The 12,955-nt window shown below is 39.3% G+C and overlaps 1 protein-coding gene across 1 annotated transcript in view; it reads left to right on the top strand.

Moving 5' to 3' along the window:
- Nucleotides 1-12,955, top strand: part of LOC135464350 (kalirin-like) — a 249,660-nt gene that overhangs the window by 18,022 nt on the left and 218,683 nt on the right. Inside the window, 7 exon segments of the mRNA XM_064741776.1 lie at nucleotides 4,065-4,139; nucleotides 6,798-6,912; nucleotides 7,718-7,808; nucleotides 8,863-8,964; nucleotides 10,263-10,376; nucleotides 11,003-11,231; nucleotides 12,370-12,554. Of these exon segments, the coding sequence (XP_064597846.1) occupies nucleotides 4,065-4,139; nucleotides 6,798-6,912; nucleotides 7,718-7,808; nucleotides 8,863-8,964; nucleotides 10,263-10,376; nucleotides 11,003-11,231; nucleotides 12,370-12,554 (911 nt within the window).

Raw genomic sequence — 12,955 nt, 5'->3', positions numbered from 1 at the left:
CGACGTTTAACCCCAAGCACTCACTCGCTCACTCACTCACTCGCTCACTTTTATATGCCTAAGGAATTAATAATGCTAAGGAATTAGGGTACATCTTCATGTAGACGTTTTTCAGTTTGTGGCCTGCTGGCCATTATGCCGGAAGTGTGTGTCAAATCGTAGGATGTAATTTTCTCCTCATTTGAATACTCATTCTGGAGTTGTTGTCTTTTCCTAGAAGTACCTGTTGATCGAAAGCTGATTTATCGCAAGATTTGTGAATTGTTGCATGAATGTAGGACTTTTTTGAAATGTACATTTACTTGTACTGAAGCAGGAACAGGTGGTGTAGATAGAAGTTACCCAAATGTCCCTCAGAAAGACTTCACAGCCCACTCTTGAGGGTCGGTGAAGTTCAAGCAGAGTACATGTACATGTGGTTTCTGTCACCTGGGTGACCTCCCCTTGTGTGGCACTCTCCGTTGTACCAGCTCTGTGATTGGAGGGTGTGAAATAAAGTGGGGGAAGGAAATGGTACTGGAGAACAGAAAAAAAGGAGGTGGGGTAGAGGAAGGGTAACTGTTAGAGAAAAATTGTTGTGTTAAGGGCTAAAACATTTTGAGACAGACAGGTTTATGCATGAAAGAAAAAAAAAATGTGCCAAAACCCAAGTGAAACCACAGTATGTATATGCTGCCAAGTAAAAGTGACGAACTTTTGGGTGTTACACGTGCACGAAAGCTGATCTGATGCCATTTCTATTCTAACACGCTCCGGTATTGATCATTCTGTCTCTAAACTGTAGCTAGTCTGCTAAGTACATACAGTATATACACATGTACATATACAGCTGTTGTTTGTGTTCTTAAGATGTTGGCCACTTAGTTAATACTTCAACCTTTTCGCATGTTTGCAAGATGTTTATTCTAGCATATTCTCAAGGCTTTGTTCTATGTTGACTGATAAAATTATACTTTTTGTGAAACCCTGAAACTGGCCAATCCAACCAGTGTCGTAAAAATGTGTATAAATTGCATTGAAAGTTGGTCTTTTATATGAGAAAAGGTTGAGAAATGAGAGTAGAATGAGGTCTTTGTAAAGCTTGGAATTGATGACTTGACTCAACGTATTGTACCGAGTTGGTCCTGGTTGCCAATTATAATTACCATGACTTTATGATTGAAGTGCATACATACTTGTATCCTAATTGTTCTAATTTTTGGGACAGATATTAGTAGTGTTGAAAGTACAATATTACATTTCTTTACCAGTCTTTTGGAAAAGTAAAGATATGTTGTTCATTAGATGGTCTAACCAAGTGAGAGAAAAGAAACTCAATATCCCTGCTACAATTACATATATATTGGCTAAAATGAGCAGACAGGGTGTCCCATAAATTGAAAGAAATGGGGTACGTGCACATGTAATGAGTCGAGTTGAGTCGCATATTTATTTTCGTATGTGTTTATAACCCGAAGTCTTTACAACCCGAAGCAACAGTGGCCTTGGGATGTTGAGTTGGGTCTTAAGGTTGAATGACAGTAGGATTGGTTTCATGGTGCATGTATCAGGGACAGTAGGATTGGTTTCATGGTATCGGGGACAGTAGGATTGCTTTCATGGTATCGGGGACAATAGGATTGCTTTCATGGTATCTGGGTCAGTAGGATTGGTTTCATGATATCGAGGACAGTAGGATTCGTTTCATGGTATCACGGACAGTAGGATTGGTTTCATGGTATCAGGGACAGTAGGATTGGTTTTGTGGTATCACGGACAGTAGGATTGGTTTCATGATATCATGGACAGTAGGATTGATAGTATGATTGGTGTCATGATATCATGGACAGTATGATTGGTTTCATGTTATCAGGGACAGTAGGATTGGTTTTGTGGTATCAGGGACAGTAGGATTGGTTTTGTGGTATCATGGACAGTAGGATTGGTTTCATGGTATCAGGGACAGTAGGATTGGTTTTTGTGGTATCAGGGACAGTAGGATTGGTTTCATGATATCATGGTTAGTAGGATTGATAGTAGGATTGGTGTCATGGTATCACTGACAGTAGGATTGGTTTTGTGGTATCAGGGACAGTAGGATTGGTTTCGTGGTATCAGGGACAGTAGGATTGGTTTCGTGGTATCAAGGACCGTAATAGTCATTTGTGCGGCAGGTTTTGGTACTTCGAAAGTAGGAAACCATTTGTAAAAATGTGGGCATTGTATTTCCAAGTAAACATTGTACACACTAACACTTGTACATGTATGTCTCTGTTTGTGTAGTTTTAAAAGCAAAGAATACATTAAGATGTACATGTGAGATGAAAGGCCATTAAATACCGTCCTTAAAAATAATTGAATTTATTTTTTTAAAATTTTTCCAAACCAGAAAAATTCATTTGAAACAATCTGAGATAACTATATGTATGGCGTGTAGAGAAATAATATACACAATATTTGGAGCACTTTTAATGATGAAAACAAATCAGTTTTAGCGTCATTTTCACAGTAATTGTATGCGTCAATTTTACCGGAAAAAAGTTCTGTAGAGGTCTGAACGTTTTATAGCAATGTACCAGAATTCAGTTCACTCTGATGAACTGTTTTTGTTATTTTCATGTACAGGCAGGCTACATACATGTAGTAGGAACCTGGTTTATGTAGATGAAGTCAAGAAGATGGGGGTGGGGGTAGAGGAAGGGGGTGGGGGTGAGGTTGGAAGGGCAGTAAAGGGTACACTGGGCAAGTCCTCATCCTATCACCCTCACAGCATCCCAGTGTGTGGGGGAGAGGAGTTAAAGCTGTGAGTTCAAAGGCAACATATGGTTTCTCTTAGGGAGTACTGATCTACCGTAAACGGTGTAAAAATCAGTGAGCCTGTGGTGTCGATGTGTGAGTGTGTGCTTCTCTCTATGGTACCTCAGCTACCATTCACAGACACACACATGGGTGAACATGAGAAGCCTGCCCTTCATTCAGGTTTTATCTTCTTGTAGGCTTGGGCTTCGTGTGAAATACATCCTAATGGCTGTCTTTGTTTCCTTGCTAAAAATTTACTGTTTTGCAATGGCCATACATCTAAATGTACATACATGTACAGTGTACTATGCTAAAGCTGTTGTGTTTTGAATGAAATCATTAGGTGGCTTCTACCTGCGGATGGTCGTGGGTTTCCTCCCGGTTCTGCCCGGTTTCCCCTCGCTATAGTGCTGGCTGCCGTCGTATAAGTGAAATGTTCTTGAGTATCTTGAGAATCAAATAAATAAATACATGTACATTAGTTTGCTTCAACTATGACTGACTATGAGCTCACAGGTATAGCATACATACAGGTATATGCATGTATGATAACGTGCACATCATAGGCCATCATTATAAATATGTTTGTTGGGCGTATCCTGACTGACCCTCCAGTAAAGAAAGGGGTAGGTAGGGGTGGGTTTCACCCAGCGAAGAAAATTTTAAATGGTGGCCCTCGTGAGACATGTCAGACCGGTGTAGAAAGGAGCCCACATGTACACTATTTAGTGTTTTGACACTGCCAAGCAGTGAGCTAAGTAGAGAGCACATAAATTCTTACAAATACCAAATCAGATGTCTCTAAAATTTATGGATTTTTTTAGGTTTGTTAGTACTCTTTTGAAATCTTAATGTGCACGCCCTTAATCTCAGTTTTTTTCAGGGCTTTCCAACAATGTCATTTCATGTACATGTACATCCTCAGCAGTGAAAATCGCTGGAAAAGTCCACATTTACCACATAAGGGATGATTTACAAGTTCTGTTTTTATTTTCATACCCTAGTCCTTTGACATTGAACAATGATTTATCCTGCCTGTAAAAGAATGGTTTAAATTGATGTGGCCTGATGCTAGTTTCCAAACACCCCAATAACCACTCAGAAGGTTGGAGGTGTTTGTTTCTGGTGTTAATGTAATATTTTTATTTTTTTATTATTATTTGTATGAAGTATACGTGTAAAAGTAGGCAGATGCGGACTTTCAAATAAATGGTCCAGTATGTTCGTGTGATGGTTTGTTTAATAACAGTTTAATAACGTCAAGTTTCTTGTTCTGTGTTATGCAGGTGGAAGACGTAACGATGGGTTGAAAGCGGCCGACATTGTCCCCATTTTGAGGGAGAGGGTTGCATATTTGTCAGGTGAGGTCGTTAATGACAGGTGAAAATACGTTTTTATTAAAGCTGTTTGGCCTCCGGCATTTATTTAAAGTCAGGAGGTTTGTCAGGTACCTTGTGAAGGGCAGTGGTTTATTAGGGGCATAATAATAATAATAATAAGGGGCATAATAATAATAATTTCCTCCACCCATAAACCTGACTTTATATCGGTGAAAAGTTTTGAGCACAGCCTTAAACTCCAGTCCAATCATATGAGATTAATTTAAAGGCAGATAGTGGACCTCCATGTTGTAGTGGTTAGTGTGCCAGTGCAGCACAATAACTCAGGAACCTCTCAGCAATGCAGTCATTACCCAATCATTGCTCCTTCGCTCTTCAGTTCAGAGGCAAATCTTGGACCCAATTTCCCAAATTGCACATGTGTAATCTTAATGTTGTTCAAATCAAAAATGATGAATACGCATTTTAAATTTTAACTTTTTAAAAAATATAGTTAAGCATGGGTTTGTGCAATATTTGTCTTTCACTTATGATTATAACCCTGAAAATAACTCAAAAAATTTGTAAAGCGTTGTAGCAGGTATTCCTTTTTTCTTGTTTTTTTGTTTGAATGTTGAAGATGAGAGAGCCAAGGAAATGACTAGTCATATCAGGCTGATGTATCTATTTTAACCGTACGAATATGTTTGTACCAGCATTGCAGTAGACAATGTCTCCTGCATCAGCAGTAGACATTCATTTTGCATGAAGAGATTTAGTATTGGTGTAAGGGACATTACCATTCTAATGTTTCAAGGACGAAATGTGAAGTTTCTGAGGCATTGACCAGTGGGGTTTTATTGCTTTACTTGTCTTTGATCTCCGTTTTCTGGAGTGTATAAAAATGGACTGAGCCAGCGAGTCATGTACTTGTGATTGTGTTGTGATCAGTTTTAGAATGTGGGTGTGTCTCTGATCACAACTTTCCTGTGACAATTGCTAGGTGCTGTAACCTGCCTTCATTTGAGGGGTTATGTATGGCTTTGTTGAGGTGAGAGAAACTTCAAAGACAAAGTTATTTTCAGGAACAACAACATACATGTATTGCCTAATTACTTTGCCTTATTACACACGAAAGAGCAACTTTTAGTGCAGCTCACATACTTTTATAATTTGATTTTGGAAACAAAACTTTGGCTCAATTGGCCTTATTCAGGGCTTCACAAAAAGTATAATTTTATCTGTCTACACAGAATAATGCCTTCAGAACACGCCTGAGTAAACACCAATAAACATGTGGCAAAGTTGAAACAGGACAGTACACTGTACCATATTCGTGGACCTGGTGTGGTTCTGAAAGTGCTTTTTTACATACATGTACCAAAGTTAAGGTGAAATACAGTACTCCATTATAACGTGGAGACAAACATAACCGTGAGATTTGTCAGTTTCTACACAGGTCTGGTCAGGACATATATCCTCTCTGAGAAACCTTATTCCTATCCATACAGAACATGTTCAGTTCCTTCTGGTTGGCTGTCTAATAACTGCATCTAGCATCCTTTTTAATTTTCAGATTGTTTCATCGTACATGTATAAATGTCAAATTATACTGAGACACCCTTTGTTTTCTACCTGTACATGTACATCTGTGTTATAAGGCTTTACACTTTGAAGAAAACTGACCCAGGAGCCTCTCACCAATGCGGTCGCTGTGAGTTCAGTCCAGTTCTTACTGGCTTCCTCTGCGGCCGTGGGTGGGAAAGTTTGACAGCAAGCTGCAGATCGTCATGGGTTTCCCTGGGCTCTGCCTGGTTTCCTCCCATCATAATGCTGGGTGCCGTCGTATAAGTGAAATATTCTTAAGTATGGTGTAAAACACCAATCAAATAATTAAATAAATTGAAGGAAACCTACAACAAAGAGCCTGACATTCCTCTGGTTTAGAGCATCATTGTTTAAGTAACTCTTGCCTTTATAAGAAATACCAGTATCTCCAGTTTTAGTTTACCAATCAAAGGAATTGATGAAAAACAATTTTTTACCTGCTATAAAGTGGTCTTATGGCCAGCGCTAGTACAGATGTTTAAAAGAGCTGTAGCTAGCAGGCCTTTGACCAACAGGGTTGCTTGATAAAATTTTGTGCTATTTCGACTGCAGCACATCTAGGCAGGAGTGCTGTCTGGTACAGTACCCGTGCAGCATCAAAACAGGAGGGCTGTCTGGTACAGTAGCTGTGCACAATCAGGACAGGAGCCTGTCTGGTACAGTACCTGTGCAGCATCAAGACAGGAGGGCTGTCTGGTAAGGTACCAGTGCAGCATCAAGACAGGAGGGCTGTCTGGTAAAGTACCTGTGCAGCATCAAGACAATAGGGCTGTCTGGTACAGTATCTGTGCAGCATCAAGACAGGAGGGCTGTCTGGTACAGTAGCTGTGCAGCATCAAGACAGGAGGGCTGTTTGGTACAGTAGCTGTGCAGCATCAAGACAGGAGGGCTGTCTGGCAAAGTACCTGTGCCTGTCTGGTAGAGGACCAGTGGTGTAGTACCCTGGCGAAGGGTGGATAATTCCACCTAACCCCCCCCCCCCCAACCCCCCCTCTGCCCTTCAACATTCTGCTTCACCCATTAGAGCTATCTTCCATTTTGTAATTTAAGTGGTGTTACTTAATAGATCGTTGTTTATTTTGATGGTGACAGGTGGGCGTGACAAACGGGGCGGCCCAATCCTCACCTTTCCCTCCCACACCCACCCAGAGAGACTGAAGCAAGATGATCTGAAGAAGCTGATGAAGTACCTGGCCAGTGTACCCAGGTGAGATATCTGCCATCTTACCTCTTCATGACACTCCTTCCTGGCAGCCTGTTACATGTACCACTACTGACAAAGTCCTGCAATATTTCTGTGGAGGTTAAAAGTCTCCATATTGTTACTTGATTGGCTGAAAACGGTCCATATTAGGAGTGCTATATTTATGGGTGAAAGCTGCTGGATATACATGTAGCCCGGTGAGTGAGGTGTGCCTGGACAGAAAATTTGTAGGGTTCCTGGTAAGGTCCTTCACCAACATGGACTACACATTTGTACATGGTATGTAAAGATTGTCAGTCATTTACCATAGGCCAGTGGTTTATCCCCACCTACTCAAATTTCCTCCAATCAGAATGCTGATGGTCATCGTATACATGTAGATGTAAGTGCAGGGTCAAAAACAGCTTTCTGATTTGAGCATGGTTGCATGTTTTTTTAGTACGGAAAGTTCATTTTGACGAAGTTATTTCCACGTATTCAAAAAACGTGAATTAGTGCACATGAAGTGTACTGTGATCCTCTAAAGTGTATCAAGATGTTTTGTTTTGTAAATATTTGTTTGTATGGTGCAAAGCAACAATCCAAGAAATAAATCAGATTTAAAAGTAAAAAAAAATATTTTAAGAAAAACTAGTCATATTCTTTCTGCTGACGATTCTTCATTTGCTTTCAGATTGAGAGAGGCAAGCTAAGGAATCAGTATATCACTTTTATATACACGTCTGAAGAATCAGTCAGTATTTCAGCTAGTCAATTCACCTGTAAATATCCAAACCAATTAATGAATTAATCTGATTTTGTTATGCAGTGAGGACATCAAAGAGAGGGGTTTTTCCGTGATCCTGGACATGAGGGGATCTACTTGGCAGACGGTCAAACCTATCGTTAAGGCCCTACAGGTGAGAAAACCACATTTAGTGCATAGAACATAAACTTTTACCTGTGACCAATTTACTCATTTTGCTTGATTCTGGGAGTTTTATTGGTATTTAATATGAAGGTGTTTTGGGGTTTGTTGAGAGTTCTGTTTTCTTGTTTAAGGAGGGACCTGTTTTCTTGTTTGTGAAGGTGCCTGTTTTCTTGTATGTGAAAGGATTTGTTTTCTTGTTTATGGAGTTGCCTGTTTTCTTGTTTGCGGAGGTGCCTGTTTTCTTGTTTGTGAAGGGATTTGCTTTCTTGTTTATAGAGGGACCTGTTTTCTTGTTTATGGAGGGACCTGTTTTCTTGTTGATGGAGGGACGTGTTTTCTTGTTCATGGAGGTGCCTGTTTTCTTGTTTGTGGAGGTGCCTGTTTTCTTGTTTGTCAAGGGATTTGTTTTCTTGTTTAGGGAGGCATCTGTTTTCTTGTTTGTGAACTGACCAGTTTTCTTGCTTGTGAAGGGATTTGTTTTCTTGTTTATGGAGGGATCTGTTTTATGTTGTTTATGGCGGTACCTGTTTTCTTGTCTATGGAGGTGCCTGTTTCTTGTTTATGGCGGTACCTGTTTTCTTGTTTATGGAGGTGCCTGTTTTCTTGTTTATGGAGGTATCTGTTTTCTTGTTTATGGCGGTACCTGTTTTCTTGTTTATGGAGGTACATGTTTTCTTGTTTATGGAGGTATCTGTTTTCTTGTTTATGGCGGTACCTGTTTCTTGTTTATGGCGGTACCTGTTTTCTTGTTTATGGCGGTACCTGTTTTCTTGTTTATGGAGGTGCCTGTTTTCTTGTTTATGGAGGTATCTGTTTTCTTGTTTATGGCGGTACCTGTTTTCTTGTTTATGGCGGTACCTGTTTTCTTGTTTATGGCGGTACCTGTTTTCTTGTTTATGGAGGTGCCTGTTTTCTTGTTTATGGAGGTATCTGTTTTCTTGTTTATGGCGGTACCTGTTTTCTTGTTTATGGCGGTACCTGTTTTCTTTATTATTATGGGACCTGTATTTTTGTTGATTAAGGGACTTCTTTTCTTGTTTTAGGAATGTTTCCCAGGAAGTATACATGTGGCATACATTATCAAACCAGAAAAGTTTTGGGAGAAGCAACGGACAAGTATCGGCAGTTCCAAGTACAAGTTTGAGGTAGGAAGTTTAAATTAAGTTTTGGAGGAATAAACTAATGTTTTAAATACCATTTGACATTTTGTAAATTTAAATTTTGACCGAATAGCAGATTTAATGTTCAATAAGGAATGATTTATTGTGAAATGAGAACTGACCTAATGTGGAATGAATATTGACTTAAGGTGGAAGGAACACTGACCTAATGTGAAATGAGGACTGACCTAATGTGAAACGAGGACTGACCTAATGTGAAATGAGGACTGACTCAAGGTGGAATGAGGACTGACCTAATGTGAAATGAGGACTGAACTAATGTGAAACGAGGACTGACCTAATGTGAAATGAGGACTGATTTAATGTGGAATGAGGATTGACTTAATCTGGAATGAGGTTTGACCTAATGTGAAACGAGGACTGACCTAACCTAAAGTGAAACGAGGACTGACCTAATGTGAAATGAGGACTGACTTAATGTGGAGTGAGGATTGACTTAATCTGGAATGAGGACTGACATTGTGAAACGAGGACTGACTTCATGTGAAACGAGGACTGACCTGATGTGAAATGAGGACTGACCTAATGTGAAATGAGGATTGACTTAATGTGGAATGAGGATTGACCTAATGTGAAATGAGGACTGACCTAATGTGAAATGAACACTGACCTAATGTGAAATGAGGACTGACCTAATGTGGAATGAGGGCTGACTTGATGTGAAACGAGGACTGACCTGATGTGAAATGAGGACTGACCTAATGTGAAATGAGGATTGACTTAATGTGGAATGAGGAATGACCTAATGTGAAATGAGGATTGACTTAATGTGGAATGAGGATTGACCTAATGTGGAATGAGGACTGACCTAATGTGAAATGAGGACTGACCTAATGTGAAATGATGACTGACCTAATGTGAAATGAGGATTGACCTAATGTGAAATGAGGACTGACCTAATGTGAAATGAACACTGACCTAATGTGAAATGAGGACTGACCTAATGTGGAATGAGGGCTGACTTGATGTGAAACGAGGACTGACCTGATGTGAAATGAGGACTGACCTAATGTGAAATGAGGATTGACTTAATGTGGAATGAGGATTGACCTGATGTGAAATGAGGACTGACCTAATGTGAAATGAACACTGACCTAATGTGAAATGAGGACTGACTTAATGTGGAATGAGGATTGACCTTATGTGAAACGAGGACTGACCTAATGTGAAACGAGGACTGACCCAATGTGAAATGAGGACTGACCTAATGTGGACAAAACAAACAATCTCGTTACGAGAGTTGAGAACTGTTCTGTTTTCAGACAAGCATGATATCAGTGGACACACTACTGAAGGTTATTGATCCAGTGCAGTTGACACGCGAGTTTGAAGGGACACTTGAGTATGACCATGAGCAGTGGATCCAGCTAAGATTGGTATGTCTCCTGGATGGTCTAACAGTTTACAGTTGTTTCAGATGGCCACATTTACTACTTATTAACACCAGATCTTTAACACGAAAAAGTTCGGTGTAAAATTCTTGAAAGGCCAAATTATGCTTTAAAGTGAAATTTAAATTTTATGTTATCAGATAGACTACATGTAGTGTTAATATATCAGTCTGAGACCTATTTTTCTAAATTTGCAATTTGTACATGAAAAGTATCTCCAATGTGTAAGTAGTGTGTTATCTGGCGTTGAATACTTGACTTGACAATAAGGCTATGGTACCAGCAAATTCTGATTGGCTTATTGGTGGGCTAAGATGCCTCCCACAGCATACTGTTCCCCCTCTATAAAGTCAACATGGATTGTAATTTATGCACATTATTTTACTTTGAAAGGAAAGTATGTGTTTGCCAAGTGTAAAGCATACTTCAGTGTAAAGCATACTGAAGTATGAAGTTGGCAATCAGCACTGCCTTGGTACCGTACGCATACATGTACGTATCAGAGCTAGATAAGAGGTATAAAGATAGTGTGGCTGATGTGTCAAAGTGCTACCTTTGTTTTTAGTGATCATATTTTCAGAAGTTCCTCGTGTTTTCATGGCTATTCACAGATGCTGGAAGAATTTATCTGGAAGGCGTTAGACTTGTTGGAAAAATTGGACGAACTAGCTGAAATCCTCACGTCTCCTGAGTTACCCGATGACGTTGGCGGGGCACAGGGGATGTTAGAAGAGCACAGTCATGTGCGTCAGAGGGTACTGCGTGCCCCGGTGGAGGACCTGGCCTTGGAGGGGCAACATATCCTTACATGTATAACTGGGGATGAGACAGGGCGGCCAGGTAAGGCAGTGGGAAAACAATATCTGTCCTGAAATAACACACGAAGAGTGCATTTTTCAGGAAATTGTACTTGGTGACGAAACTTTCATTTTTTTCCAAAGATAAGGACATTATTCTGCCTTCCAAACAGTTCTCAGAACACTTTTCTGATGTCAATAGAAAAGTTGCAGAATGATGGATGTAATTCTTATCCCCACCTGTCTAGATTTGTAGTTAAAGTTCAGGGGGGTTCTGCAGCACATTACATTAAGCACGCCACATTTCTTACTGGAAAGATACAGAAAACACGTGGTTTTTGTTCTAAATACAGAAAACATGTGCTTTTTGTTCTAAATATGGAATGTATGATGTGGCCTAACGTATAAAAGTTAAAAAAAAAACTTGCAGCTTTAAACTATTGTTTCCCTATAGCCCCAGTGGTCAGTCAGGAAATTAAGTGCCTACTGTAGTTATGTCTACTGTGATATCTGTCAAAACAGTTTTGTTTGGGAGCGAGTCTGGATTATTAAGAAGTATAAAATATGCCTCAAACATTTTTTTTCTTTCGTTTTTCTGGCATATCTTTTTATCCTTAAAACAATACCTTTTGTTTAAGAGTACTTTTTCATGTATCTTTTGAGTGTAATGTACTATTTATCGTGACAGAAGTTCTAGTTATGATAGATATGTCGCAAGAGAATATTAATGGTTTGTTCTGAATTTGAACTTCTGGAGATCAAAACACAAAAACAGCCGAAAAAGAAAAAAAATTAATTCAAATTAAATTTGAACTTACGTTGCAAAATAAACATATAAACCTGGGGCTGGTTTCATGAAGCATACTTAGTGCTAGGTAGCCCTTAGCTAAGTGCATTATATGACTCTACAACATACGTCGTCATGGTAGTTAAGAGCAAACTTAGCTAAGTGCATTTTATGACTCTACAACGTATGTCGTCATGGTAGTTAAGAGCAAACTTAGCTAAGTGCGCTTTATGACTCTACAACATATGTCGTCATGGTAGTTAAGTCAGACTCAAACAAATTGTGTCACTTGAAAAAAAAATACTTACATTCAACTTGTACAGTAGGTGAAAATGTCCTGAATTTGGCATTAGGACACCAGTCAAATCAATCTACTTGTCTACCGTGCTTTCAGGGAGTGGCGCCAAACCTACGATGATTTCTGGAAACGCTGACTTCCAAACTTCGGTTCCCCAGATTTCACAGCTTCTGGAGAATCTCCATTCTACCCGGCAACATCTCAACCAACTCTGGACTGCCAAGAAAAGCAGATTAGAACAGTGCTTTCAGCTGCGTCTCTTTGAGGACGATTGTGAAAAGGTGTCATATTGATTTAAATATCCTATTTTATTTCGATGAAGTATTTTGAATATTTCTGTTACAGTTCACTATCATTTTGTACTCGTTGAAAAAGCAGATAATTACTAATTTAAGCGAATTCATCATTGTAAATTTTTGTAAGATGATCACAACAGGTTTTATTATTGCAAGCTTGTATCAATTTCAACATTGCATGTTTTAGAAAATTTATCATTGCAAGTTTTAGAAAGTTCATTATTGCAAGTTTTAGCAAGTTGGTCATTGAAAGTTTTAGTAAGTTCAACATTGCAAGTTTTAGCAAGTTCAATATTGCATGTTTTAGAAAGTTCATCATTGCAAGTTTTAGCAAATTCAACATTGCAAGCTTAAGAAAGTTAAGCATTGCAAGCTTTAGTGAATTC

The sequence above is a fragment of the Liolophura sinensis genome, chromosome 4 (assembly GCF_032854445.1).
Source record: "Liolophura sinensis isolate JHLJ2023 chromosome 4, CUHK_Ljap_v2, whole genome shotgun sequence".
In the NCBI taxonomy this organism is placed as follows: domain Eukaryota; kingdom Metazoa; phylum Mollusca; class Polyplacophora; order Chitonida; family Chitonidae; genus Liolophura; species Liolophura sinensis.
Note: the sequence above shows the minus strand (reverse complement) of the source record. Positions and strands in the feature narration are given on the sequence as shown.